This window comes from Peromyscus maniculatus, chromosome 4, assembly GCF_049852395.1.
Source record: "Peromyscus maniculatus bairdii isolate BWxNUB_F1_BW_parent chromosome 4, HU_Pman_BW_mat_3.1, whole genome shotgun sequence".
Classification (NCBI taxonomy): domain Eukaryota; kingdom Metazoa; phylum Chordata; class Mammalia; order Rodentia; family Cricetidae; genus Peromyscus; species Peromyscus maniculatus.
In genome coordinates, this window is record NC_134855.1 from 48,776,549 (window position 1) to 48,803,420 (window position 26,872).

At 45.9% G+C, this 26,872-nt stretch overlaps 1 protein-coding gene across 2 annotated transcripts; it reads left to right on the forward strand.

Annotated features, from left to right (window-relative positions):
* The first annotated feature begins 565 nt into the window (after window positions 1–565).
* Window positions 566–26,468, forward strand: Cybrd1 (cytochrome b reductase 1). 2 transcript variants are annotated; one of them, XM_006972412.4, is made up of 4 exons: window positions 566–872; window positions 13,847–14,055; window positions 25,139–25,293; window positions 25,980–26,468. In XM_006972412.4, exons 1-4 carry the CDS (start codon window positions 680–682, stop codon window positions 26,278–26,280), a joined length of 858 nt encoding a protein of 285 aa, XP_006972474.1. In that variant the 5' UTR covers window positions 566–679; the 3' UTR covers window positions 26,281–26,468. The 2 variants fall into 2 exon arrangements, with proteins under 2 accessions (XP_006972474.1, XP_006972475.1); XM_006972413.4 differs by lacking the exon at window positions 13,847–14,055 and having other exon boundaries at window positions 595–872; window positions 25,980–26,458.
* Window positions 26,469–26,872: the final 404 nt, after the last annotated feature.

The window sequence follows — 26,872 nt, forward strand, 5'->3', positions numbered from 1 at the left end:
TAAAACCGTAGGCATCAACCGCATCCAGTGGATCTCTCCCACTCTGATAACTAAGAGCATGCGCCACTGCCCTCCCCACGAATAACGAAGCGAGGCGGGAAGAGTTCAAGGAAAGCGCTAGGCTTGAGCTCCCCTGCGCTCTCCTGGTTAGGCACTGACCCAGACCTGACTCACACCCTGGGAGGTCGGATGCTTAGCCAGGCGGCCACCGCACAGCCTGAGCTCAGCCGCTGCGTGCGTGATCAGGGTGTGTGTGTGTGTGTGTGTGTGTGTGTGTGTGTGTGTGTGTGTGTGTGTGTGTGTGTGTATGTTTGGTTGTGTGTGTGTGTGTGTGTGTGTGTGTGTGTGTGTGTGTGTGTGTGTGTGTGTGTGTGTGTGTTTGGGCGGCGGCCACCGCACAGCCAGAGCTCAGCGGCTGCGTGATCAGGGTGTGTGTGTTTGGGCGGGTGTGTGTGTGTGTGTGTGTGTGTGTGTTTGGGCGGGGGTGACCGTCTCGGAGCTCGCAGCACCCTCGGGAGGCCCCACAGCCTGTTACCCCGAGAAAGCTCCTCCCCTCGGGCGGAGACGGTGCCGAGGAGGAGTCGCCGCCCCGGCCCCGCCGCGGGCCAGTACCCCGAGGCTGCCGCCGCCGCCGCGCAGAGTTCTCCCGCAGCCTGTGGCGGAGCATGGGGTGCTGCTGATGGCCATGGAGGGCTACCGGGGCTTCCTGGGGCTGCTGGTGTCGGCGCTGCTCGTGGGCTTCCTGTCGGTGATCTTCGTGCTGGTCTGGGTCCTGCACTACCGAGAGGGGCTTGGCTGGGACGGCGGCGCACTCGAGTTTAACTGGCACCCGGTGCTCGCGGTGACCGGCTTCGTCTTCATCCAGGGCATCGGTACTGGGGCCCTCGAGGGGGTGGCGGGGTCACTGCGCGGTGGGGACCGGGACGCCATGGAGGATTCTGAGGGATCCAGGAAACTAGGGAAAGTTACTCCCGTAGGCAGGGAGGGCCTGCGCAGTCAGGTGCTCGGAACCCCTGCTTCGGGGAGGCCAGCTCTTGAACTCCTTCAGGGTTCAGAGGCAGAGAGGAAGGCGGGGAGCTCGGGTGCCCGCGCAGCATCCTCAGCCGGAGCCAAAGGAGTCCTCTGCTCCACCTTCTCCTCTTGTCCTTTCCTCTCGAGCACTCACGGGATGCTGCCTGGCTTCGCTCCACTTGTCGATGTGGCAAAAGTTTCCTAAGTTTCTTTTGGGTGGGAGAGGCGGGCAGGTCGTGGCCCTGAGGGATGGCTGGCTGCCCTGGGTCCGGTTTGCTGGCTGCACTAGGGCAGTATGGAACCGTCGGTGTGTGTGTGTGTGTGTGTGTGTTGCCATGCCATGCCGCTTGACTATCTCACCTTCAGCCAATGTGGTGCAGCACCATTTCACGTTTCCAAAAGGTGGTGGCATTGAGAATACATTCAGAAAAGCAAAGCCGTTCTGCTGGGGTTGGTTCACAGAAACTATTCAAGAGGCTCGGAATGGGTCCCAGCCGGCTGGAACCTCCATCCTGGCCTCTGAACAAACCGCCTCTTCACCAATATCAAAGTACCACAAACAAGCAAACACAGAAGTGTTGGCTTTGTTCCTAAAGGAAAATGTTTTCTGTCTGTGTGGCCAGCCTTCTTCCACGGAAATGTGAGGGAAGGTATTACTAACGCCCAGCCTACGGAGGCTTCTCGGGTGTGAGGTGAGCATCCAAGCCATTTTGTTGCACAGTTCCAAGCTGTTTGACCACCACCCTAAGTTCCAAAGTTCCAGTCACCAGAAACGCTCTTTCCTTCCTGGTGGAGCCCTTCAGTTTTGGTCAGAGCTGTTAATACCCTCTGTTTAATCAACTGGTCCCAAACATCCCTTCATGGCTTCCACCCACCCAGAACAGCTCCGGATACCATGAAACCCTTCAGTGGTTTGGACTGTGTCCTGTAGGTGAGGGTAAGAAAAACGCAGATCGTAGCACATGTTACTTACCGTCCCGTCTCCACTCCATTCTATAAGAATAAACAGACACGGAGGCATGGACGTTCCCAAGGAAACAGAAGTTCTTTCAGCACCTTATTTACAACAATTTCCCCTCAATACTTTTCACTTAGTGTGCTTTTATGGCAATATGCCCAGTTCCTGAAAAGTGGTCGTTTTAGGGAGCCAAAATTTCATCTAAAATATGCTTTGAGACTCTCCACTCATGTTGGAATCCGTTTTGCTCTTTTCCTAAAAGGATTTCTATTTTTTTTGGTAAACTTTGGACTTAATCTGTTTACTTACTTTGGGGCAAAAACATGTATATGGAGGTCCTGGAATTTTCCATCTGCTGCTCTTGGGCAGAGCTCTTCTAAGCTTAGTCAGTCTGTTTGTGCTGATGTACCACTGTCTGTCCGTCAACATTACCAATCCTGTTTACAAGGATCCCAGGGTCGTGACCCACTCTAGTCACATAATGCAGTTAATGAACGAAAACTAGCCTTTTCATACATGTAGACACATGCAGAATTCTTACTCGTTCTTCCACACCTTGGCCCACAAATGCCCCTCAACCCAAGAGTGGGAAGTCTGCAGCGGAAGGGACAGACACTGCTGCTCTTCCGTTTAGAATGGTCTTGGATCCCCAGTAAATCCATCGGAAGTTGCAAGTTGAGCATGCCTTGACTACACCTAACTCGTGCCTTAGCGACTGCACACTGCAGAGCGTTGCTGTTTATATCCCTGCCATTGAGTGCCCGGCTCTTTGCCACTGCCCACATCAGAATCAGATTAGATAGATCAAAACTTAAAGTACAGTATCTACGGGGTCCGCAGGGCTTTCAGAGGAACTGTTGAACCATCCTAAATCCTCTAGAGACATCTGAAGTTGACTTTAGAGGCTGTGAGAGAAGCATGGGCCAGAGACCAGTCATGTCACAGGGCATTTTACTGCCTTGGGGGATGGATATTTTTATGCTATAAGATGTTATATTTCTAGTAGAGAGTGTGATAAGAGTTATTCTGTAATACACAGGCATTCGGAGATGATGCAGGGATATCTAATACACAGCCACTGCTCTAAGTTTAAAATACTTTAAATATGTATCAAGCAAACAGTAAATAGTATTTGAAACTGTTCAGAATAAGGATGGGTCCTTTGGGACCTATATGAATGGAGTCAGCTGAAGAAAGAAGCCACAGAAATGGGACTGGAGAGATGGCTCAGCTGTTAAGAGCACTGGCTGCTTTTCCAAAGAATCAGGGTTCAATTCCCAACACATGATGACTCTCAGTTTTCTGTGACTCCAGTTACAGGAGATTCTAACTCTCTTCTAACCTCCGTGGGCACCAGGCATGCATATGGTACACATACATACATGCAGGCAAAATACACATAAAATAATTTTTTTTTTAAAAAAAGAAGCCACAGGGTCAATCTCTCCCCTCTGTCCACATACCAGATATACTTTGGGAAATGTATGCATTCCTAAAGTACAACAAATTATTGGAGGTCTGAAACAAAAAAATAACACTGGCTATGGTGTCCAGACTGGACTTGAGTTTCTGTGCTCAAGAGATCTTTTTGTTAGAACATTGCAAGTCCTGGGACTACAGGTGTGTGCCACTGACCACAGGTGTGTTCACCGACCACAGGTGTGTGCCACTGACCACAGGTGTGTGCCACTGACCACAGGTGTGGGCCACTACTCTCTGATAAATAAAAAATCTCCAACTAATGGGAAATCTAGTCACACTCTGCCATGGATGAGGAAGCGTTCAGAAGAGGCTTTGTGCTTCTCTAAAACAAATGCTTCCTATGAAATAAATACTGCAGGGAAATCAGAGAAACGGCCATTGTGAAGAAGGCCGCAGAGCCAAACAGTTGAAAGCGCTCCAAGTGGCCGCCGACCTTTCTAAAGGTTCAGCATGCTGGAATGGATTCTTTAGTGAAAAGTGGAAAATTCAGGCGTCTGCATTAGTGAACAGAAGTCTTGGCAATTCTACACTCCTTCCTTTCTGTATGTGCAACTGCTTTTGTGACAGAAGCTGAAGGGAGAGAAATTAAATAGCACAATGATCTCAGGCTGGTTTTGTGAGAGAATTTAACTACATTTAAGTGGCATTTAAAAGACTAACCAAAAGAAAGAGCAGTTATTAAAGGCAGTTGAAATATCCTCCTAATGCAGCTATAAGCGACCGAATTCCAAGATCACTTAAATATATTTGAAAAGGCTCATGGACTAAACCCTAGCAAAGAAGAAAATGGAGAAAGTCCCCAGATGACTTCCCCAAGAGCCTCGAAGAAGAAACCTTTATAACAAATCTCCCAGCTTCTGGGAACTGGGGTTTTTACAGAGCATGAAGGGACAGTCCAAAGTACCTCAAAACATGTTTTTTTTTTTTTTTTTTTTTTTTTTTTTTTTTTTTTACAAAAACCACATGTGAATCACTTAATAATGGAACCGATAGAGTACTTTAAATACAATTAGTTTGCTCCTGCTGGATCCTTAGTACCTAGAAGCACACGATAAGTCAGTAATTTTTTCCTTCCTGATTTTTCCCCCCAGTGGTGTTAGAGGGAAGCCATGGTCTTGCACACGCTGGGCAAATGCTCTACTACTGAGCTGCATTCCAAGCCTCTGCCCCTGTTTAGTAGAACTATCTGTTTTCTGTGCTGGGGACAAATCCAGGCCTTTCTACATGCCACTCAGGGGCTTTGCCACTGAGCTCTACGCCTGGCAATAGCTAACTGCCGAATGAGTTATTTCTGCCTCATCATTAAATTGTTAGTAACCAAATGCAGTTTTACAGCCACTCATTTGTAATGGTAATAATAATAACAGCATCTAAGGTAAAAGCACCGTTCCCGTCGCCTAGTCATTGTTCAGCGGTTTAGAAACACCACTTAGCCAAACCCAGGGAAGAAAGGGGTCCGGTCCTAATGGAGAAGCATCTCTGTCCCCAGACTTCTCGGCTGATAGCCTGAGACTGCCTGAGTACTTCCTGCGCCTCCTCACCCCTTGCCTCCACAACTGTCCGGAGCTTTACATCAGCCTGTCCACTTCATATTGCTAATGTCTCCCCCCATTGGCTTAGTGCCAATATTTTATATCTGTCATCTTTTAAAAACCCATACCCTTGGGGGCTGGCTGGCTGGTTCAGTGGTTAGGAGCATCTATTGCTCCTACAGAGGACCTGGGTTCAGTTCCCAGCACCCACATGGTGATTCACAACTATCTGTAACTCCAGTAACACCCTGTTCTGGCCTCTGAGGGGACCAGGCACATAGGTAGTGCACATTCATACATATATGCAGGCAAAACACTCATACACATAAAATAAATAAACCCTAAACACAAAACCCCGGCATCCTTGACTCTCTATTCTCTTCTGGAAACTGCCTCGCTTTTCTGGGTATCCTTCCGAAGAACTTGAAATGTGTGTCACTACGGCGGTCTATGGTCCCTTTTCCCCTCCTCTTTCTAGAACCTCCTCCAGTCAAACTTTTCATCCTTCTGCTACACAAGAGCGTTCTAGAGCCACCCCCACAGAGAACCAGCTAGCTCAGGGGGACATAGGGCAGGAACTGGAGATCACAGCCTTCTCAATAGGCACCCCAGTCCACGTAGCTATCCACAGCCTTCGTTAGTCACCCCCACACTCCTTTTCCCAGGGGACAACTCAGACACCAGGAGAGCATACCTGTGCTGGAGGGATCGGGTCTTGAACACCTCACACCCCACAGGAATCAGCATCTTCCGTGACGCTGTATAGACCTGGATCCCAGGATCCCTGCAAGGGTCTTATGGTGGTTGAAAACTGGTTTCCAAAAGATAAATCTGCAACCTCGTCCCAGGTACTAGAATGTGCCCTCACTTGAAAACAAGTGTTTGCAGATGTAATGAAGGCCTGCAAGTGATACCAGCCTTGGCCGAGGGTGGCTACACATCTAGTTCCTGGCTTCCCTGTTAGAGGAAGGGGAAGGAGGATAGAGACAAAGTCTCAGAGGGAAGGCCATGGAGGATGGGGCAGAGATCAGCATGGTGTGTCTGCAAGCTGAGGAGCATGGGAACCCATGGGCAGCCTGCTAAGAGACAAGCTGCTAAGAGAAAATGATGGAATGCACTCTCTCCCCGGTCCTCCAGAGGGACCAACCTGCTCAACACCTTGATTGTGAATTCCTGTCCTTCAGGTCTATGAAAAGAAAACATGTTTTAAATTACATTTATTATTTATTTGTGTGTTTGCATGTGTGTGCGTGCTGTGTGAGTGTGTGTGTGCGCGCGCGCGCGCGCATGCGTGCGCGCACACGAGCATGTGGCACTCAAGAGTGCAGAGGTCAGAGGACATCTTATGGGGGTTGGTTCTTTCCTTCTACCATGTGGGTCTCAGAAATTGAACTCAGGTGGTCCGCCTTGACTGCAGGCTGTTTCATCCACTGGGCCATGTTGCTGGTCCGAATTTTGGTTCTTCTCCTTTTTTTAAATGATTTATTTATTTATTTATTTATTTATTTATTTATTTACTTATTTATTTTGTGTGTGGTGGGGGGAGTTTTGCATGCATATATGTGTGTGTGTGTCCCATAAATACCTGTGTTCCACATGCATGCCTGGTGCCTGAGATGGTCAGAAGAGGGCATCCCACCCCATGAAACTGGAATTACTGACAGCTATGAGCTGAACCCAGATCCTCTATGAGAGTAGAAAGTACTCTTAACCACTAAGCCATTTCTGAAGACCCCAAATTTTGGTTCTTTTAAACTGCTAAGCTTGTGGTAATTTGCCTCAGGAAACAAACACAAGATATAATAATTACCACTACTCTCTGGGAAACCCAAAGTATTACCATTCTCATCAAGAATTTATGGGGTTTTCGTTGTTCCTCCAAGTATAGACAAGGATCGCCAGCCAGAGGTTTTTATTGTAAGTGAGTGGCGTGGCCTAATACCACTGGTAACAAGCAGCTCTTTTATGAGGACAGGTAACACCAGGTTACATCCTCACGCAGCTAAATACGGGGAATGCCTGGAGAGGTCAGGCCTGGCATGCAGAAACCTGGCAGAACAGGAGCTCCCACTTGGCAGCGGCAGAGTGTGGCTATGTGGGGATGCCCGTCCACAGCCGCCAGATTCTCCCATTTCCCCAGGAGAGTACAGATGTTTAAACACTGGTTCAGTGGGGGCTGGAAAGAGCTGGCTCAGCAGTTAAGAGCAATTACAACTCTTCCAGAGGACCTGGGTTTGGTTCCCAGCAATCTGTCTCATCAGGTTAAATCAGGTCCAGTACTTCAATACAGCCAGTTTTCTAACAACATAAAACTCCTGGATAGGGGCTGAAGAAATAGCTCAGTGGTTAAGAAAACAGTTTGCTCTTTCAGAGGGCTGGGGTTCAGTTCCCAGCACCCATGCAGCGGTTCACAGCTGTCTATAGCTCTAGTTCCAGGGGATCCAATACCCTCTCTGGTGTCCTCGGGCACTTCCTGCATGTGGTGCACAGACATTCATGCAGGCAAACTGGGTACACGTAAAATAAAGGTAAGTAAAATATAAAAAGAAAACACTCCTCAGTATTAAAAATATCTAGCCAGTTGATGAATTCTTCCTGCCCTGATCCTTTTCAGACATGTATTTGCCAGTAAACATTTGCCTTTGTGATGATTTCAGTCACCTCACCGCCAGAACGCTGACACAATCCCCAGTTGTCCACATCACTCACGTCTTCAGTTCAGTTTCTTGGTATTCGGGTGTGTTGCAAACTTTTGGGTCAGAGCCAACTACAGGATTTTAAAGAGATCAAACGCTCTTTGCTTTTCCATTTAGAGTTGAGGGCCTCTGGATAGGACCTGGTAAACTGGGTACACAGGGAAGTGAGTTCTAGGGATGGATGATGCTGTTCTGAACATCCTGCCAGAAGGGAAAATAATGCTTTATTCTAAGAGAGAAGGGAAGTGTAAAGGCTCCCCATGTTTAAGGAGACTTCATAAGTGATTTCAAATTCCCATGTACTTCAAACGCTTAGTTTTAAATTCCCTTCGTGCTGTTAAGTGGGCCCAAGAGCAAAATACTTTTTAGTTATTTGAAAGCCACATTTGATCTTATATAAACTAGCATTTGTGTCTGCAGTGCCGATTGTCTTGAGATTTTGATTTGTGCATTTTATTTGTGTGTGTGTGTGTGTGTGTGTGTGTGTGTGTGTGTGTGTGTGTGTTACATAATATGCACATGTATGTGTTGGAGCACTTGCGAGTGCATGGTCATGTATGGCTAGAGGTCAACTTCAAATGTCCTTCTCTGTCATTCCCCACCTTATTGTGTGAGACAAAGTCTCTCACTGAGCTGGGAACTCACTGATGAGTACACGCTGGCTGCACAGCAAGCCCCTGGGACCTTTCTCCAACCCCAGTGCCCAAACTCAAGTCCTCATGATTGCACATGGAGCATTTTACCCTCCGAGACATTCTTCCAGGTCCCAATTTGTACTTTTAAAAGAGGATTTGGGCTGGCGATATGGCTCAGTGTGCAGAGGTGATTGCAGCCAGGCTTGATGACCTGATCCCCAAATCCCATATGGTGGCAGAACTGACTTCTGAGAGTTGTCCTATACTTCCACACGTGGACAGCAGTGTACATGTGCATGCGCGCGTGCACACACACACACACACACACACACACACACAAATAAGTAAATATTAGAAGAGGATCTGTTGCAACAACACTGATGTATCAGCTAGTTTAATCTAACCATTTCATCATACATAACAAAAGATCACATTGTATGGCTTAAATTTATTCAGATGTTCAAATATATCTTACTTGGTTTTGAGATAGGGTCTCATTGTAGCACAATTTGGACTGGAACTCACTCTGTATCCCAGGCTAGCCTAGCACTAACAGTAATCCTCCTGCCTTAACCTCTCAGTGCTGGGAATATAGGTGGGAGCCATCGTATCCAGTTATATCTTACTTTTCAAACCTACAATTAAAGAGACAGGCGGTGGTGGCACACGCCTTTAATCCTAGCACTTGGGACGCAGAGGCAGGAGGATCTCTCTGAGTTCAAGGCCAGACTGGTCTACGGAGTCAGTTCCAGGACAGCCAGGGCTACACAGAGAAACCCTGTCTCAAAAAACCAAAAGTAAACAAACAAACAAATAAACAAATAAAATTGAAAAACAAAACAAGCACGAGAATCTATTTATGTGCTGAGAATGCAGAATTAATTGCTCCTTCATTAAAAAAATTTTTTTCATAGATACTTTGTGACTTCCCAATATGTGACAGGCACAAGATGTTTATAGACATGCTTCTTCCTTCATAACTCACAAGGTTCAAGCATAGAGGAACTATGGTCAGGTGTTTTCTATATCTGGGGGCATATCTGCCCCCTAAGTCCTCACCTTGACCTGATCTCCGTTTGACAGACTCAGTCTTTACATGTGACACACACTTGCATACGCAGATGGGAAGAAAGCTGGTGTCAATCCGGAGACCACCTCCTAGAGAATGTATCTTTTCTTATATCCCTGAATTTTGATTATGCAGCTGGGCTCTGATAAATGTTCTAATAATTGGACTCTATTTCCATCTTGATAGACTTGAGAAAAGTGACATGCAGTTGTGAGCTCCCCCCCCCACCCCCCGCCCCCTTCTTCTTAACGATTTTTTTTTTTTTTTTTTTTGGTTTTTCGAGGTAGGGTTTCTCTGCGTAGCTTTGCGCCTTTCCTGGGACTCACTTGATAGCCCAGGCTGGCCTCGAACTCACAGAGATCCTCCTGGCTCTGCCTCCCGAGTGCTGGGATTAAAGGCGTGCGCCACCACTGCCCGGCTTTCTTAACGATTTTACAGTGTGTGCTCCACCACTCACTGCTTCCCTTCTGAAGGCACTGACAGTGTCTTCCTCACGCATTTCATGTTTCCCCTCATCTCCTGGAGGGAATGGTCCTTTGGGTCAGAGCCCCCCAGCAGAACGGTTGTTTTCCTCACACACTGCTGCTCTCTCCTTCCTTCTCACCGAACCGCAGGAACAGAGCCTAGGCTGGCGAGGAGAGCGGGAGCTGGTACTCTCCGCTCTAGGCAGTTTTACAGCTGCCAGGAGTAGCTTCTTATTTAAGAAAAAAAAATGTGGTCTGATTTGTTAAGCTCACCCAGTTTTTCTTAAACGCATAGTGTTTTGGATATTTATATGTCTGGGGAACTGCGTAAACAGCATTTGAAAATACATTATTTCCAGCCACACTTCCCTTGTCCAGAGAGCCTTCTGAACACACTCAGCCATGCAGCAGAGCTTCTGGACTGCCTGGAAAGATGTGGAAAACCCCTGGAGTACTTTACAGGAAGGCTTCACATCGCCACAGCTCCTGTGAAGAGTGGGGCCTAGCTGGCTACTGGGTTCACAGGCTTATAAAAACACACGTTTTACTGTTAAAACAATAAGGAATCCTTTTACCCACACAGAAAGTAACACAAAAAAAGTCCCCGTGCCCTGACCACACAGATAACAAATGTTAAGATTAGGGACAACATGAAGAAAATTAAGCTAGAACTTAGAGCTAATGAGAATCCTAACCTGAGAGGAAGCAATAGAAGGAACAGAAAAGTAGCCCAAAGACTCTAAAATTGTAATTGTCAGGGTCCATTTGGGTAATTGGCAAAGCACATATTCCACTTCAGGACTGCCTCCTGGCCTTCCCCTCAGAAAATAACCAGAGCTTTGCGAATGCCACAGCCATCAGTGAAGGGTTAAATATGCTCGGTCGCTGCCACTGCTGGAGAAAGAGCATTCGTGTGCAGCCATCTAAAACTGCTGGCCACCCGAGAGCTGAAGTAGGAGCATCCCTTGAGGTCAGGAGTTCAAAAGCAGCCTGGGTCATAATAGTGAGCTCCTGCTCTAAACAAAATAATAACCCACAGAACAAACACACATTTGCACGAATGCAAATGGCTTCTGTGATGTTCGGAGCATTCCTCTGTGTTGCCTCTAGTACTGGGAAGCATAAAATGCTTCACTGGAAGTTCAGTTGTCTTTGAATGTGTGTATGTGTGTGTGTGTGTGTGTGTGTGTGTGTGTGTGTGTGTGTGTGTGTGTGTGAAATGACATTAAACCAGGGAATGAAAGTGTAATTCTCCCCCTCTCCCCCATCTCTATTACTGGAAATAAAATCCAGGGCCTTGTACCGGCTAGGCCCTGATAACTCCACCACTGAGTTCTATCTCCGGTTATTTTATGTCTTTCTATATTGTATATTTTCATGTTGTTGTTTGTTTTTGCCCTTTTGGAGGGCCCGCCACCCAGCTCCCAAACAACTCACATATGGAGGCTTAGTCTTTATTATAAATGCTTGGCCTTAGCTTGGCTTGTTTCTAGCCAGGTTTTCTTTTCTTTTCTTTTTTTTGTAAATATTTATTTATTTATTATGTATACAGCATGTATGCCTGCAAACCAGAAGAGGGCACCAGATCTCATTACAGATAGTTGTTAGCCACCATGTGGTTGCTGGGAATTGAACTCAGGACCTCTGGAAGAGCAATCAGTACTCTTAAACTCTGAGCCATCTCTCTAGCCCTTAGCCAGCTTTTCTTAACTTTAATTATCCCTTCTACCTTTTGCCTCTGGGCTTTTTCCTTTTCTTACTTCTGTAATCTTTACTTTCACTCTTACTTTGTGGCTGGCTGTGTAGCTGGGTGGCTGGCCCCTGATGTCCTCTTCCTTCTCTGGCTACTTCTCTCCTCCCAGATTTCTCCTTCTATATATTCCCTCTGCCTGCCAGCTCTGCCTATCCTTTCTCCTGCCTTGCTATTGACCATTCAACTCTTTACTAAACCATCAGGTGTTTTAGACAGGCACAGTAACACAGCTTTAAACAAATGCAACATAAACAAAAGTAACACACCCTAAAATAATATCTTACAACATTTTCACTTTACTAATTTTACTATTCTCAGATCACACAGATTGTAAAAGACCTCATGTTGTAGATTAAAAGTCTTTTAGTCATGTCATGGGGCAGAGGCATCTACTCTCCATGATCATATGAGGTGTGCCCCTAAATCCTTAAAGGAGAAAAAGCATGAGGAGAGTAAGCTGGTGTTTGAGTTGACACTAAATTGGTTTCTAGACATTGGTCTGTCTGCTGAAAGAGATTTGTGTTCATTTATTTTCAAAAATGTTGTGGGTCACCCTCACAGGTAAGCAGAGCTGGAGCAACCTGAACCGGGGCAGTAAGTCACGCTGACGTCAGTTTCCTGTTTGTGATGTCATAGGTCAGAAGGTGTCTGGAGAGCCTGGAGGGAGAATGTTGAGAGCTTTCTGTATGAGCTCTCACAGTTACATTAGGAACTTCAACTAGCTCAAAATAAGACTGGAGAACATTCATGGACCTTCATACTGTGAGGCTGCGTTAGGCTCTAAGACACAGGGAGAAATAGAAAGACACCGATATGCTGAGATGAAGTGCCTTGAGCCACCTGCCAAAGTCTAAGGTATTGTGATAACTGGCTTGAAGAGAGTCACTGAGTCTAGAAATGATTAGCCAACGGGTCTCCATGTCCTAATATGGTCAATCAGCAAGAAACATGTTTTTATTACATTTATTTAGTCTCTCTGTGTGTGTATGTGTGTGCGTGCCAGGGCACAGCTGTCCAGATTAGAGGACAATTTGTGGGTTCTGGGGATCGAACTCGGGTCATCAGGCTTGGTAGAATGCTTTGCCCTGCTGAGCCGTCTGATTGGCCTTCAATCAGCATTTTTATAAAGTACCCACATAATACATTGACTAGTAAGCAGCAATCCCTTGGAGTTTGGGTTAAGTAAAAGAAATACCGTCCTCTTGGTGGGAGCTGTCGGGTGTTGGAATGGAACCACGGGGCAGGACTCATGGTCTCTTACAATGAGAACTTTAACAAGGTCACATTCCCATCTATCTTTGTAGTTTTAGATGTTTTTCTCCTTTCATGTTTTTATGGCCTTAAGGCCTGTACATGTTTTAGAGTTATTTGTGTGTGTGAGTGTCTGCCTGCATGTATGTATGTATGTATGTATGTATGTATGTATGTATGTATGTATGTATGTGGACCCTGTGTGTGACTGTTACTTCTGACCCGAGGAGGTCAGAAGAAGGGTGTCAGACCCACTAAAATGTGTATCACAGATGATTGCGAGCTACCATGTGGGGTTCTGGGAACTGAACCTGAGTCCTTTGCAAGAACAATAAAGACTCTTAACTATGCGCCATCTCTCCAACCTAAGAAATTTTAATATATCCCAATTATATTGGGTTTTGATAGTGTCGGTCTCCTTTTCTTTACTTCCTGGAAGTAAGAAAGGACATGGCCCACGACTGGTGGAGTGGAGTCCATCTTCCAAGGAAGTGCTCTTCAGAATTTTCAACCTGTCACACATGTCCAAATAGTTAGAATTTTCCTGACATGGATCAGAGAGGTGGAGAGGGGCACAAGGTTGTCTTCGTGACAAATTAACAAAAAGTTAATCGTATGCTGGTTAATGTGGGCACTTCAAATATTTCAAGGCTCTTTATTGAATTTTAGTATATATGCTGAACAGTATACATAAAGTGCATCACTGTCTTCAGTGGATATTATTCTGCAGTGTGTCTCTCTTACTATTGATGATAGACATTTGGGCTACTGTAAATGGTGGGCTGACAGTGGTGTCTGCCGGTGAACGTATGTATCTATGTCTTTGGGGCATACACTCAGGAGTGAAATGGCAGCATGGGAGGCTGAGGAGGAGGTGCAGAGAGAAGGGAAGGCTGGGAGAAGCCGAAGCCAAGGGCAAAGTCCCTCAGAGGAAGCTGTCCAGTGGGTCAGAGGGTTTACTTGGTGTCGATTTGTAAAACACGCTGTTTCCTTAGCCATCATCGCGTACAGATTGCCATGGACTTGGAAGTGCAGCAAGTTTCTGATGAAATCCATCCATGCGGGCTTAAATGCTGTGGCTGCCGTCCTCGCCATCATCTCCGTAGTGGCCGTGTTTGATTACCATAATGTCCGCAGCATCCCTCATATGTACAGTCTGCACAGCTGGGTCGGACTGACGGTCGTCATACTCTACGTTCAACAGGTCAGTGTCTCGCTGTTAGGTGTGAACAAAGAGGAAAGCAGCCCAGGGACTGAGGATGGGCTCGGAACTTACTCTTTCACTTGTGTCCGCAAGAACTCTCGCCCCAAGGAGGCAACGAACCTCAGAATTCCCAGCCTAGGGACTTGGGTGTGTGATTTATCATTTTCACACCTGTAGTATAGGGAAGTTGCCGTCTCCTCACATCTAGACCAGCATTGCCCAGACTTCAATCTCGTGTTCTGAATCAGCAAGCCTAGGTGGGAGCTCTGTGTTTATCACCTTCTCTGCTGCATTTTTAGGCCACCCTTTTCTAAACGATAACGCTGATTTTCTTTTTTAACCTTTTGCAAGATTTCAAAGGTATAGTGTGATTCCTTTACTTACTCTTTGAATGTATTGTTAAAGGCATGTATTCTGAAAACACCGTACTGAAATGAAATTTAATGGCATGGGACACTTAGTAGTTTTATGTCACAAGAGTAAAAGCTGATGTTCTGAGTCTTTTGGTCTTGGCCACTTCATTGAGAAATCTTGGCAAACGGTGTTGATTCATTGTCCTTCCTGTTAGCACGGTGTATATTCACCTTCCTGGTTGGGGTATCATTTTGAGCTTTATTTTTCTATGGCTACAGAGTGAGACACTAGAATGGGTACACACCACCTCAAAGCTTACCCTAAGATAAATGGCCCCTTTAAAAAGCAAGCTGTCTTACCAGATATCGGCCATTTTTCTTCTAAATGAATATATATTTGTAAAACCTTGAATCGTGATGTGTTTTCATTAAATAGTGGATATTCTCTTGGGACACTCTTGGTTAGTTAGATCTATTAGCCGTCCTGGATGTATGGGTTGGGAATGGAAAGGAGCCAGGCGGGAGGAAGATCCAGAAAAAACTCAGCACCACTGTGATCTTAATCAATAAGGAAAATAGCTCTAGCTGAATAGCAGACCCAGATCACTGGGTCTGGCTTGAGCTTCTGAGAGCTCAAAGCCCACCCCCAGTAACACACTTACCTCCAACAAGGCCACACCCACTCCAACAAAGGCCACACCTCACAATAGTGCCACTCCCTATGAGCTGTGGGGGCCATTTTCATTCAAACCACCACGAACATACTAGAGATACCATGATACTGAAAGAGAAAAATTAATATAGACATATCTTTCCCTCTTCAATTAATATCTGTTTCACACAATTTTCAATGTAAACTTAGTGGGAATCGTAAAAATTGTTATGCAGAAGAATACCCAAAATAACCAAGAAACCCTTAAAGAAATGAAGGCACACCTTCCTGGTTTCAAATGAGTTATCAGCAAACAAAACAAATACAGGAAGGACCGGAGAGGCTAGAAAAGTCCAAGTATGTGTAAGAACTTGTTCGTGTTAGAATAACACTTATTTAACAGATTCTGTGCATTTAAGAAAACCATATGTACCATATCACATAACAGGAGGAAGACCTAGATTAAGGGCCTAAATGTAAAAACCAAAGACAAGGAAAAGAGAAAAAAAAATGTGTATAATCTGTGTGGTGTGAAATGGCAGAGGCCGGAAGGTTGGTAAAAAAAAAAATAAAAAAAAAATAAAATCTAAAAGCCATATGGGGGGGAAATGCATATTTACTACATAGTTTTTTAAAAGTGACATAAGACATCAGACAGAGTAAGCAAAAACACTCGAGAGCTGTGGGAATAGTTACGTGCCGTGTGTCAATGGGTGAGCAACACTGAACGCTAAAAATCAACAACACAGAGACGACTTGGGGCTGTTGAGACAGCTGGGCAGGTGAGGACACTTGGAGCCAAGCTCAACAAGCTGGCTTGGATCCCTTGGGCCGACACGCCGGAGAGAACTGACTCCTCCGGGCTGTCCTCAGACCTCCACCGCGCGCATTGTGGCACATGCTCGCCCGTGTGCTTGAGCTTGCTTGAGAGAACGCACCTCGGTTTATCACGATCAACCAGACCCATTCCGTAGTGGTCCTAGGAGAGCGGGAGCCTGGTGGTCAAGAGGCACTAGAAAGCTAAGGCTCTTCGGGTAGCTGGTGCAGGGGAAAGCGCTTCTGAGACCAGAATGGGGAAAGTCAGAATCTGAGTTGTATTCTGAGGGCCAGCGAAGGGAAGGGACTGTGCTCAGGGCAGTACTGTGTCTGCATTTCACCACCAGAAGGGTGTCATGGCTTGAAGAGCTTACCCAAAGAGTGAAAGAGGCCAACTCTTCAGGAAAGGAAGCAAAGCAAGCAAACAAACAACAACAAAAAACAAAAACAACAAACAAACAAAAACTGAGCAGGGGCCTGGAAATCCCACCTAAGCAGGAGGCCGAGGAAAGGGGATCACTAGTTCAAAGCCGGTTCAGGTAACTTAGTAAGACATTGTTTCAAAAGGAAAAGGAAAAGGGCCGGGGATACCTCTCAGTGGGAGATCATTAGCCTGGTATGTGTGAGGTCTCTAGGTTAAATCCTCAGTAATGAGGAATCAGTTTTCATTTCCCGGCGAAGACAGCGTCCTCACTGTGAATGCTGGTCCTTGTGGCCACCACTTTTGGGAGGAGGACATGGGAAGCCTCAGTCTCCAAGAGCCACATTGCCGCTCACTTCCGCCCAGGGTCCGCCTCCTGCACCGTGTTATCTCAGTTTAGGAGTTCAGTTTGTGCTCCTACTGGGTACAGCGCTAGCCCCGAGGCTGAGGAGGAGGAGAGATGTTAAGATTAAATGTTCTGCAGGGCTTCAGCTCACCCCTGTAAAGCCAGGGTCTGCCTGCCAAAGAGTCGGTGTCTGGTTGTTTAACAAACTAAAACCTGGAGGCAGGGATTGAAGAAGAAATCATCGTGCTCTACTGATTACTGTTTTCTCTCCTTGGCTTACTCAGCTCTCTTTTTGTGAAAATTTAGTTGACATATTTTTATTTTACATGCATTGGTGTTTTGGCTGAATGTGTGTCTGTGTAAGAGATCCTCTGGAACTGGAGTTACAGACGGTTGTGAGCTGCCATGTGGGTGCTGGGAATTGAACTCCGGTCCTCTGGAAGAGCAGCCAGTGCTCTTAAGCACTGAACCAGCCTCCTCAGCTTGCTTGCTTATGTCATCCAAGATATCCTATCCTGCCCGGGGGTGGTATAAATAAATACAGTGGGCTGGGCCTTCCCACATCAATTATTAATCAAGAAAATGGCCCTGAGACTTGCCTGTAGGCAGTGTGAGGGCAGCAACTCCTCGTGAGGTTTTGTCTTTCCAGATGACTCTAATTCTGTCATGGAAACTAACCAACTCGCTAGGCAAGCACTCTACCAACCGAGTGGTCTCCAGCCCCTAACCTCCCAGTTTTTGGAGACAGGCTGGTCTCAAACTCACAACCCTTCCTGCCTCTTCTTCAAACTCTTAATTTCTAACAAGCCAGTTGGTATAAAAAGATGTCTTCAGGCTGGTGAGACTGCTCAGCGGATAAAGGCACGTTCTGCTAAGACTAATGACTGAGGTTGATTCCAAGGACCCACAAGGTGGAAGGGGATAACTGACCTCCACACCCCACACCAAGGCACATCTACACACACACACACACACACACACACACACACACACACACACACACCATACTTTAGATGTTAAATAAATAAAAGACTTTTTTGTGGTTCTAATACTTATTTCATTCATTTTCTAATACCTGTTTGTTTCTTTTGTCCACAATAAAAAACAGGTTTGTATGTCTTTTCTTTAAGGACTGACAGGGATTCTGAATCAGCTTCCTTTTTACTGAGATGTGTTACTACATTTTCTTCCAGTTTGAATCTTGCATTTTTCTTATCTCTCTCTCTCTTTTGATAAGTAGAAATTCTTGGTTGCAGTGCAGCCAAGTGAATCATTTTCCATCTAGGGTTACAGTTTTTCCATTTTGTTTCCTTTCTCTGACTTTATTATGAAGTCCCCACCTTCCCTAACTTACACCAACACCTTCTCCTTCCTTCCTTTCTCTGTTTTTGTTTGTTTTGTTTTCTGAGGGAATCTTCCTGTGTGGCCCAGGTTGGTCTTGAACTCAATCAAGTGGCTGCCTCAGCCTCCAAGTGCTGAGTTTCCTGCCATGCGCCACCCGCTCCGTTCTCTTTCTTAGGTGAATACTGCCCAGGTCCCTCTGGGTGTACTGTGTGTGCTGTGACTTTGCGCCCCCTTCAGTTTTCGCCATCTGGATCATTTCCACAGCATCTTTTCCTGACTCGCCCCTCCTCATCTTTTCCTGACTCGCCCCTCCTCTGGCCGTCTGTCTGCAATGGCAGCTCTGTCACGTGGTCTTGCCTAGACAGTACAGGAGAAGCTGGGGAATGTTCTGGGAGTTTGTAGAAGTGTATGGAAGAAGAGGTAAGAATCCGCCAGCGGTGGTGGCGCATGCCTTTAATCCCAGCACGTGGGAGGCAGAGGCAGGTGGATCTCTGTGAGTTCGAGGCCAGCCTGGATTACAGAGCAAGATCCAGGACAGGCACCAAAACTACACAGAGAAACCCTATCTTAAAGAAAAAGAAAAGAAAAGGATTTTTTTTTCTTTCTTTTGAGAGAAGAATCCTTGACGCTGCTTTGGAAAGGATGTTTCTGACAGGTGACTGAGGAGAACTCTTGCTTTCCATCTCCTGTCGCTGTTTTGTGGGCTTTCGTTACTCTCTGTCTATCAGGAGTGAATCTGGAATTTTATTGCATGTTTTTTTCTCTGTTGAGATAAACATGATTTCTCTTCTTTAATCCATCAATATAAAACAATGACATCAGTAGATTAAAATTTTGAACAGTGAACTAAAGATGTATTTGATCATCTGGACTTCTCTGTGCTCTGAAATATCTTGATTCTTAGTTCTCTTTTTCCTCTGTGTTCTCTGGACTTCTCAGAAATTTGGTTTCGCAAGACTTCTTGGTTTTGTTTGGAGCAAGGGGCATTGGCTGGTAGCTTCTTCCTTGCTCACATGCAGAGGACATACAATTTACAAGCACAGGCTTTGCAGTTAGGGAGATCTCTGTTGGTTCGTTTGTTGCTTTCTTGTTTTTTTTATTATTATTATTATTTATTTGGGTTTTAGTTGTTTTTTTTTTTTTTTTTTAGACAGGGTCTCATTGTGTAGCCCTGGCTCGCTTGGAACTCCCACTATAGACTGGGCTAACTCATAGAGATCCGCCTGCCTCTGCCTCTCATGCTGGGACTAAATGCAAACGCCACGACACAGGTGAGACCTGTTTGACATGGTCCCTACATTTCACAGGTGGCCACCTTGAGTTACTTTAACTTCTCACCTACAGCAGTAAGGCTAATGATCCTTCACGAAATCATAGGAGTCAAAACCAAATTATGCCTGGAAAGGCTCAAGCCTGGGTGGAGCACGTTGAGATGATACATTGGCTCTTGTCACTAGAGTGTAAGTGGGTGCTAGGCTTCTCTGTGATCTGAAAATGGGAGCTTTCATTTTTACTGGGGGTCATGGCGTCTTCATGGTCAGGAACATGGATTTTATGTCAGCAGAACCCATTTATTTAGCAAAGTTAAGGATCTGCTACTGTCAAGTACCTTCCTAAAGCAGGGACATACGTCATTCCACAAGACAAACGCGGGATTGGGGAGACATAGTCTCTGCCTTTGTGATGTTTGCAGAGAGAGACCGGTACCTGGGTATTTGGTGGATGGTGAGTTCCGAGTGTCCTGGGAGAGTGCTCTCATGATAAAGGCGAATAGGAAGTTCCCCTGAGGCCTGAGCCACAGTCCTGGGGTTGAAAGCTCAGAGTGTCTTCCAGCCCGTGGGAAGAGTTGGCTGTATTTAAGAGGAAGGAGGCAAGGCTGCCAATGGATATGGAACATGAATGGGCGGATGTCGAGACGTCAGTATAGGAAGTCTAGTGGAAGCAGTTCTGAGGTCCAGAGGAGAGTTCCGACGGCATGGCGGGGTGGTATTAGCAGTGAAAGATGGTGGATAGATCCCAGTTATTTAGGAGGTGGAATTTAGAGAGTAGATTTGGGAAGAAAGTGGTTGAAAAAATGAGAACCAGAGGGCAGATAAGATGGGGACCCTGGGGGAACCCCTCAGGACTTGAGGGATGTCTAGTGCTCTAGGAAGATCTGCAGACATGATTTAGAAATTGCCCATCAGGATTGGTGGTGGGAAGTCAGTGATGACCTTGGAGGGCAGAAGCAAGGTTGTAGTGGATTGAAGAGGAAGCAGAAAAGCTCTGGCGGGCCCTTTGGGTGAGTGGAGAAGGAAGAATGTGGGCAGTGTGGGCAGTCACTGAGCAGGGAGGGCTATGAGCTGAAGTTGGTATTTGGAGACTTGGGGAATATTTGTGTGGGTTTTTCCCCCTTCTGCTTTTCATTAGAGAAGTTTAGGCATGTAAAAATACCGACAGGAGGCCACCAGAAAAGGAGAGTATGTGGGGACTGGGAAGACACAATTAGCTAAAAGCAGATCTGCAGGAGGCAGGTTGTAGACCAGCTGGAAACTCAGAGATGCAACACCAACTTCAACTGTCACTGAAGACAGGGAGGAGTCCTTGGATTGGGACACTTTGTTTGGTGTGTTGGCAGCACACCAAAGCTCTTCTCAGAAGCAGCTCCTGGTTTGCCAAGAGGAAATGGTCATTGGGGACAGTGTGACGGAGGTCTGGTGGGTGAGGTTGACAGCAGGGCTGAGCCCCTCTCCTCCAGGAGTACCCACCGATGCAGCCTCCCTGGGCATCGTCACCATTGCGCCTAGCAGCCAGGGTTAGTCATGACAGGGGCTGAGCCAGGCTGAGACGTTGTCGGGGGCACGTGATGGAAAGATGGTGTAGCAGGGTGGTGTAGGATGTCAGCCAGAGGCGGAGCCACCATTTCAGTGGCCATAATTTGCTTTATCAACATTTACGGGCATGTTCTTCACATGTTGGTTAGCATTTTTAACTTTGAAAGTGAAGTGTCATTGTGTTCTTGCATGTGGAGAACATAACGTGGATATGAAGTAAGCTAGAATTTCTCAAAGCCTGGTCACCAGACAGCAGCCGCAGCAGCATCTCCAGGGGAATGAGAAACATGGGTTCTCAGCTTCCATCCAGATGGACTCAATTAGAAACCATGGGATTGGGGACCAAAACCTGCCATACAACAACTCCACCAGGCCATTTGGGTGTATGCTCACGTTTGAGAGCAATTAGCAAAAAGAAAAAGCTGTAACACAAGGTTAGACATGACAGTAAGATTTTAAAGAAAGATTTATTTATTTTTAGTTTTTATATGAGTGCTTGCCTACATGTATGTATGTATACCACATGCATGCCTATTGCCCTTGGAGCCAGGAGAGGGTGTCGGATCCCTAGTACCTGAAATTAGAGGGTTTTGTGAGCTGCCATGTAAGTGCTAGGGAACTAACCTGGGTCCTCTACAAGACCACCAAATGCTCTCAGCCACTGAGCCACCTCTGCAGCACACACACACACACACACACACACACACACACACACACAGCTCCCTGTTTGAAAGATAAAGTCTTATTATGGAGCCCAGGATATCCTGGATAACTTGTGGTTCTCCTGCCTCGGCTTCCCAAGGGCTGGGCTTCCAGGCATGTGCCGCCACACCTGGCTATGGTATGGTGAGCCCCGCACAAGTGCGATGAGTACCAGGAGGGCAGGAAGCTGGTTCATCTGGTGGAGCAGACCAGGCACCAAGACGGCTTCCCGTTCCTAACAAAGGTTTCAGAATGTATGGAAATTGATGGCATGAGTACTTAGGAAGGATAGCAGAAAGACGAAGGGGAGGTGGGAGAAGCTCCCATGTGATCAGTAATTAAACTGAGTCATTAAATCTACTTCCAATCCCCCCCCCCAAAGCAAACAATAGCTGGTGTGAAAGCTAGCCATATCTGTGTCCTGCTCTCATGAATGGCTTTTGCAATAAAAGCTTTTTTTAAATGTCTCAAAGTTCACATGCGCTATTTTTTTTAAAAAAGACATCTGTTTCAGCAGGGCACAGTGGCACAGGCCTGTAACCCCAGCATTTGGGAAATGAAGACAGAAGGATCAGAAATTCAAAGTCATTCTTAGCTGCTCAGTGAGTTTTGAGGTCAGCCTGGGATAACACATCTATTTCTTTTCTTTTTCTTTTTGTTTTTTTCAAGTCAGGGTTTCCCTGTGTAGCTTTGGTGCCTGTCCTGGATCTTGCTCTGTAGACCAGGCTGGCCTCAAACTCACAGAGATCCGCCTGGCTCTGCCTCCCGAGTGCTGGGATTAAAGGTGTGCACCACCACCGCCCGGCAAAACACATCTATTTCTTAAACGTGGGATAAACTAGCACAGTAGAGATCTTCATATATTTAAAGAGAGTAATAATTAACTGAGAAACGCTCAACTGTTTTTTAAACAGACTCTATAAAAGTAAACTTTTGTTATCTAAGTGTAGCAGAGCCTTAGTTTTCTATTGTGATAAGACACCATGATCAAGACAACTTACAGAAGAAAGTAGTTTGAGCTACAGTTCCAGAGGGCTAGAGTCCATGATGGTGGAGCAAAGGCATGATGGCAGAACAGCTGAGAGCTCACATCTTGATCTGCAAGTAGGAGCAGGGAAGAGACTGGGAATGGTGGTAGTCTTTTGAAACCTCAAAGCCTGACCCTAGTCACACACCTCCTCCAATAAGGCCACACCTCCTAATCCTTCCCAAATAGTTCATCAGCTGGGGACCAAGCATTCAAGCATTTGAGCCTATGTGGGCCATTCTCATTCATACCACCATAGATCACATGTTACTTTAAAAATGTATCAAATGAAGAAAAACATAAAGGAAAGACAAAAGTCACGGATAATGCCAAATCTACAGCCATCGTTACATTTGAGATTAGTTCCTTTAGGCCTTTGTTATACCTACATATAAAAGGAAATTGATGTTTAATTTTTTAAAAGACTTATTTTTATTTTATGTGTATGAGTGTTTTGTCTGTATTTATGTAAGTGCACTGTGTGGGTATGTGGTGCCCTCAGAAGCCAGAAGAGAGCACCAGATCCCAACGAACTGGAGTTGAGGATGATTGTAGCCACCATGTGGGTCCTGGAGACCAAGCCCGGGTCCTCTCCAGGAGTAGACAGTGTTCTTACCTGCTGAGCCATCTCTCCAGTACCCTAGATGTTTAACTTTTAAGCATGATTAGGATTGCATTTTGTTTTCACTTTCATCTCTGAGTAATACGTTTTTAGCTTTTATTTTTCCTTACCTCCCGGGACGGGATCCATTGTGTGAAGAACTGTGTCCATAGTGATGACTCCTGCCATTAAACATGTCTTTGGATTGTGGTCTTCAAATCAGAACATACATAAATCTCCAGGACACCCTGTTCAAATGCAGATTTCTGGCATCTAGAAAGTCTGACATAGCAGCCCTGTGTGGGGCCCAGACATTGCTAACAGGTTTTCTGTACCCCAATAACAGGTTTCTCTGCTGATGCAGTAAGAACAGGTTTATTTGAGCAAAGCAACTCCCGGATGAGTTCTGCAGTCCCAGAGATCCAGGCAGGAGAAGTCATGCACCTGAACTGAAGCAGGGAGCTTATATGGCCTGGAGGGGAGGGGTGATGATGTGTCCACCACAAGCTGGGTCTGTGCCCAAGTATGGTCAAAAGCTGAGCACTTGGGCGGGGTCTTGGGCTGCTGGCAACTTCAGGGGAGGAGCTGCTGCAGCCCCAATAATGTGGAACTGGGCTCTTTGGTGCCTTCCCTTTGTTCAAAGCTTCTCTGAGTGGACCGGAGCTTTCCAGATCGAGCAGGAGTGAGCTGGAGGTTCCAGCCCAACAACTGCTCTAAGAGCATCCATCGCTCAGGCCCTTGAGTCTTAAGTGTTCCTGGTCACTTTGGAAGCTGCTGGCTTTGGGACAGGGACTCTTGAGCTTTTGAGTCCACTAGGTTATAAATTGCTGTCTTTCACTTGTAAGGTAGTAAGACGGAGATGGTTAAAAGGAAATAGAGTATTGTAAATTATCACAAATTATAAAGTTTGCATCATTACATCTTGAAACACTTTCAACAAAGTCAAACCTTCCATAATGCTCCCCTTTTCCTTTGAAAAGCACTTGAGAAAAAAAAAAGGTGCCTTTAAATTCAATAAATTCAATAATCTGATAGCAACTACATCTTTTATTTCTCGAAGAGGGAATACTTACTGGGCAGAAGCCAGGGGCCAAACTAACAGAAGTGTGGGGCCAGGACAGACTTCAGGGCATGCAGGAATCTTCCTGGCCTCTGTAAAGAAGCATGCTACTGCAGACATCGTTACTGAGGACATGAACTCGGGCTGCATTTGGTTCTTCCTTGTGAAACACATTGTCGGTTTCTCTCTGGGTTTGGCTTTTGAGACAAGGTCTCTCTATAGCCCTAGCTGTCCTGGAATTTGCCTGGACTCATAGAGATTTGACAGCTTCTGCCTCCAGGGGCTGGGATCATGGCACCCAGCCTGGCATCAGTTCCTATCCACATAGCTTTGTAGGCTGGCCAGACTGAACTGTGTGTCCTGTGTTTGGTTTTAGGGAGATGAGAAAAAAAACATATTTCACTTCATACTTAGTAAATAAATTGCTATATCCTAAAAATAGAGTACTAATTATTAAACAAATTAAACTAGGCAAAAATGTTAAAATGAAAGCATCTGCCCATCTCCAAGATCCACTGTTAAGAAAAGCAAGTGAGGTGACCCATGTATACATTTAAGAACATCAGTTGTGTAAACTGGACACACTCAGTCCTAGCACTTGGAAAGCTGAGATTGAGATAAGAGGATTGCAAGTTTGAGGCCAGCCTGGGGAGACTCTGTCTCAAACACAGACAGACAGACACAGACACACAGACACACAGACACACACACACACACACACACACACACACACACACACTTTCTAGAAGGATATTCGAGACAGGGATTATTCTAGATGTTACCTTTGGATGTTGGAACTGTGCATAGAGAAATTTGCTGTTCATTTTATGCCCCTTGGTTCTGCCTCTGCCTCTTGAGTGCTGGGACTGAAGGCACGTGCCGTCCCACCCAGCTAGAAGGATAATTGAAAACTGGAGTGAAATGGTAACACTGTGCTCTGCTGTTCAGCTTATCCTAGGTTTTTTCATCTTTCTGCTGCCATGGGCTCCGCTTTCTCTCCGGGCGGTCATCATGCCCATACATGTGTATTCTGGACTCCTCCTCTTTGCAGCTGTGATTGCGACAGTCCTTATGGGAGTGACGGAGAAGCTGTTTTTTGTCCTGTAAGTTTGCCGCCTTCTTTCTCCTAATACTGAAGCTACAAAATACGGAACACCTATCCACTGGGGAAGCATAATATAGAGAGCTATTTTAAAAGATTCATTTCTATTTTGTATGTACGAGTGTCTGGGTACTATATACATGCTGCGCCCTCCGAGGCCAGAAGAGGGCATTAGATGGATCCCCTGGAACTGGAATTACCAGCAATTGTGAGGTGCTGTGTGGGGGCTGGGAAACAAATGGGTCTTCTAGAAGAGGAGCAATGCTCTTAACTGTTGGGCCATCTCTCTAGCTCCATAAGTAGCCATCTTATCAGCAAAATTTTAAGTTTATCATCCCATACACATCATATAATATTACTAAAAACATAGAATTATTGGGACTATGAGTTGTGCATTCATCTCCTGGGGGTGCATTTTTATGCCAATCGTAACTATAGTGTGTATACATTTTTGTTTGTATCTTTTTCCAGTTTTCAAATGACATGAGGTATCCCAAATGCTGTAGTCTTTCCTTACGTGGAATTTTAAAGTATTCTACAGTGTGAATCACAGTATACCCTAAATGTCTCTTTAAGGCCATGCTGTAAGGACATTGATGTTGAAGCTGTACCATGGTTCACTCTGAGCAGGTGGATTCAGTATATGTTGTATGCTTGTAACTGGGTCTACTCTCTCTCTCTTCACAGGAAAAACCCTTCTTACCATTCATTCCCGCCAGAGGGTGTTTTTACAAATGCCCTGGGCCTTCTGATTCTGATATATGGGGCTCTCATCTTCTGGATTGTTACCAGACCACAATGGAAACGTCCCACAGAACCAGGGTCTATCCTCCTTCAGCCAAATGGAGGCGCCGATGGAATGGACGGTGCTATAGCAATAAGCTCCGGTCGCAGCCCAGATGCAGCAGATACAGAGCTAAGCAGCGAGGGAACAGCCAGAAAAAGAACTCTCGGTCTTGAGGATGCTGGCCAGAGATCCACCATGTGAAATGTAGATGCAGCCACGTAAATTCTCTTCCAAAGTCAGCCGTACAGTTCAGCTTCTCCTGCCTAGTCATAGGTGACTTGGGTTCATAGTGTCGAGGTATACTGTGGTCACCAGGGAGGATTTCCTGAGACTGATTGTATTGTAAGGCCTGTGAACTTACCAAATGTAAAAGGACATGATCAATATGAGTTGTGATTGTTTGCTCTTTATTCTCGAGGACCCGAGCATTGGATGTGCACCCTTGGCCTCTCACTGGGCCCCGTAAATTCTGGGAGCCCGGTGATTTCAGAACAAGGTAGAACCAGCCCTAACTTTTAAAATAAGATCACAAATACCTGGACCAGTGTTTGGACCCTGGCACCACACAGCTGTTGTGAGTAAAACATGTTGTGGGGAGCGGCCCTTTAGAAAAAGAACCAGTTCCCTTTTCCTATGGTGGCCTTCTGTTCCCTCTCCAGCTACTTTGGGCTCACTTGGGCCCTGGACGTGAGAGTGTTCATGAAGGTGTTTTGGAGCAGTTGCTGGGTCAAAGACAGCTAAAGAGATCTCTGGTTAGAACTGGAAGATTTCTTACACTCAGCCCAGTGCCTAG

Coding starts and splice junctions, on each gene's coding strand:
- Cybrd1 (XM_006972412.4), top strand. CDS start 680: ATGGCCATGGAGGGCTACCGGGGCTTCCTGGGGCTGCTGGTGTCGGCG. Junction 14,056..25,138: donor TCATACTCTACGTTCAACAG/GTCAGTGTCTCG, acceptor TCTGCTGTTCAG/CTTATCCTAGGTTTTTTCAT. Junction 25,294..25,979: donor GAGAAGCTGTTTTTTGTCCT/GTAAGTTTGCCG, acceptor CTCTCTTCACAG/GAAAAACCCTTCTTACCATT.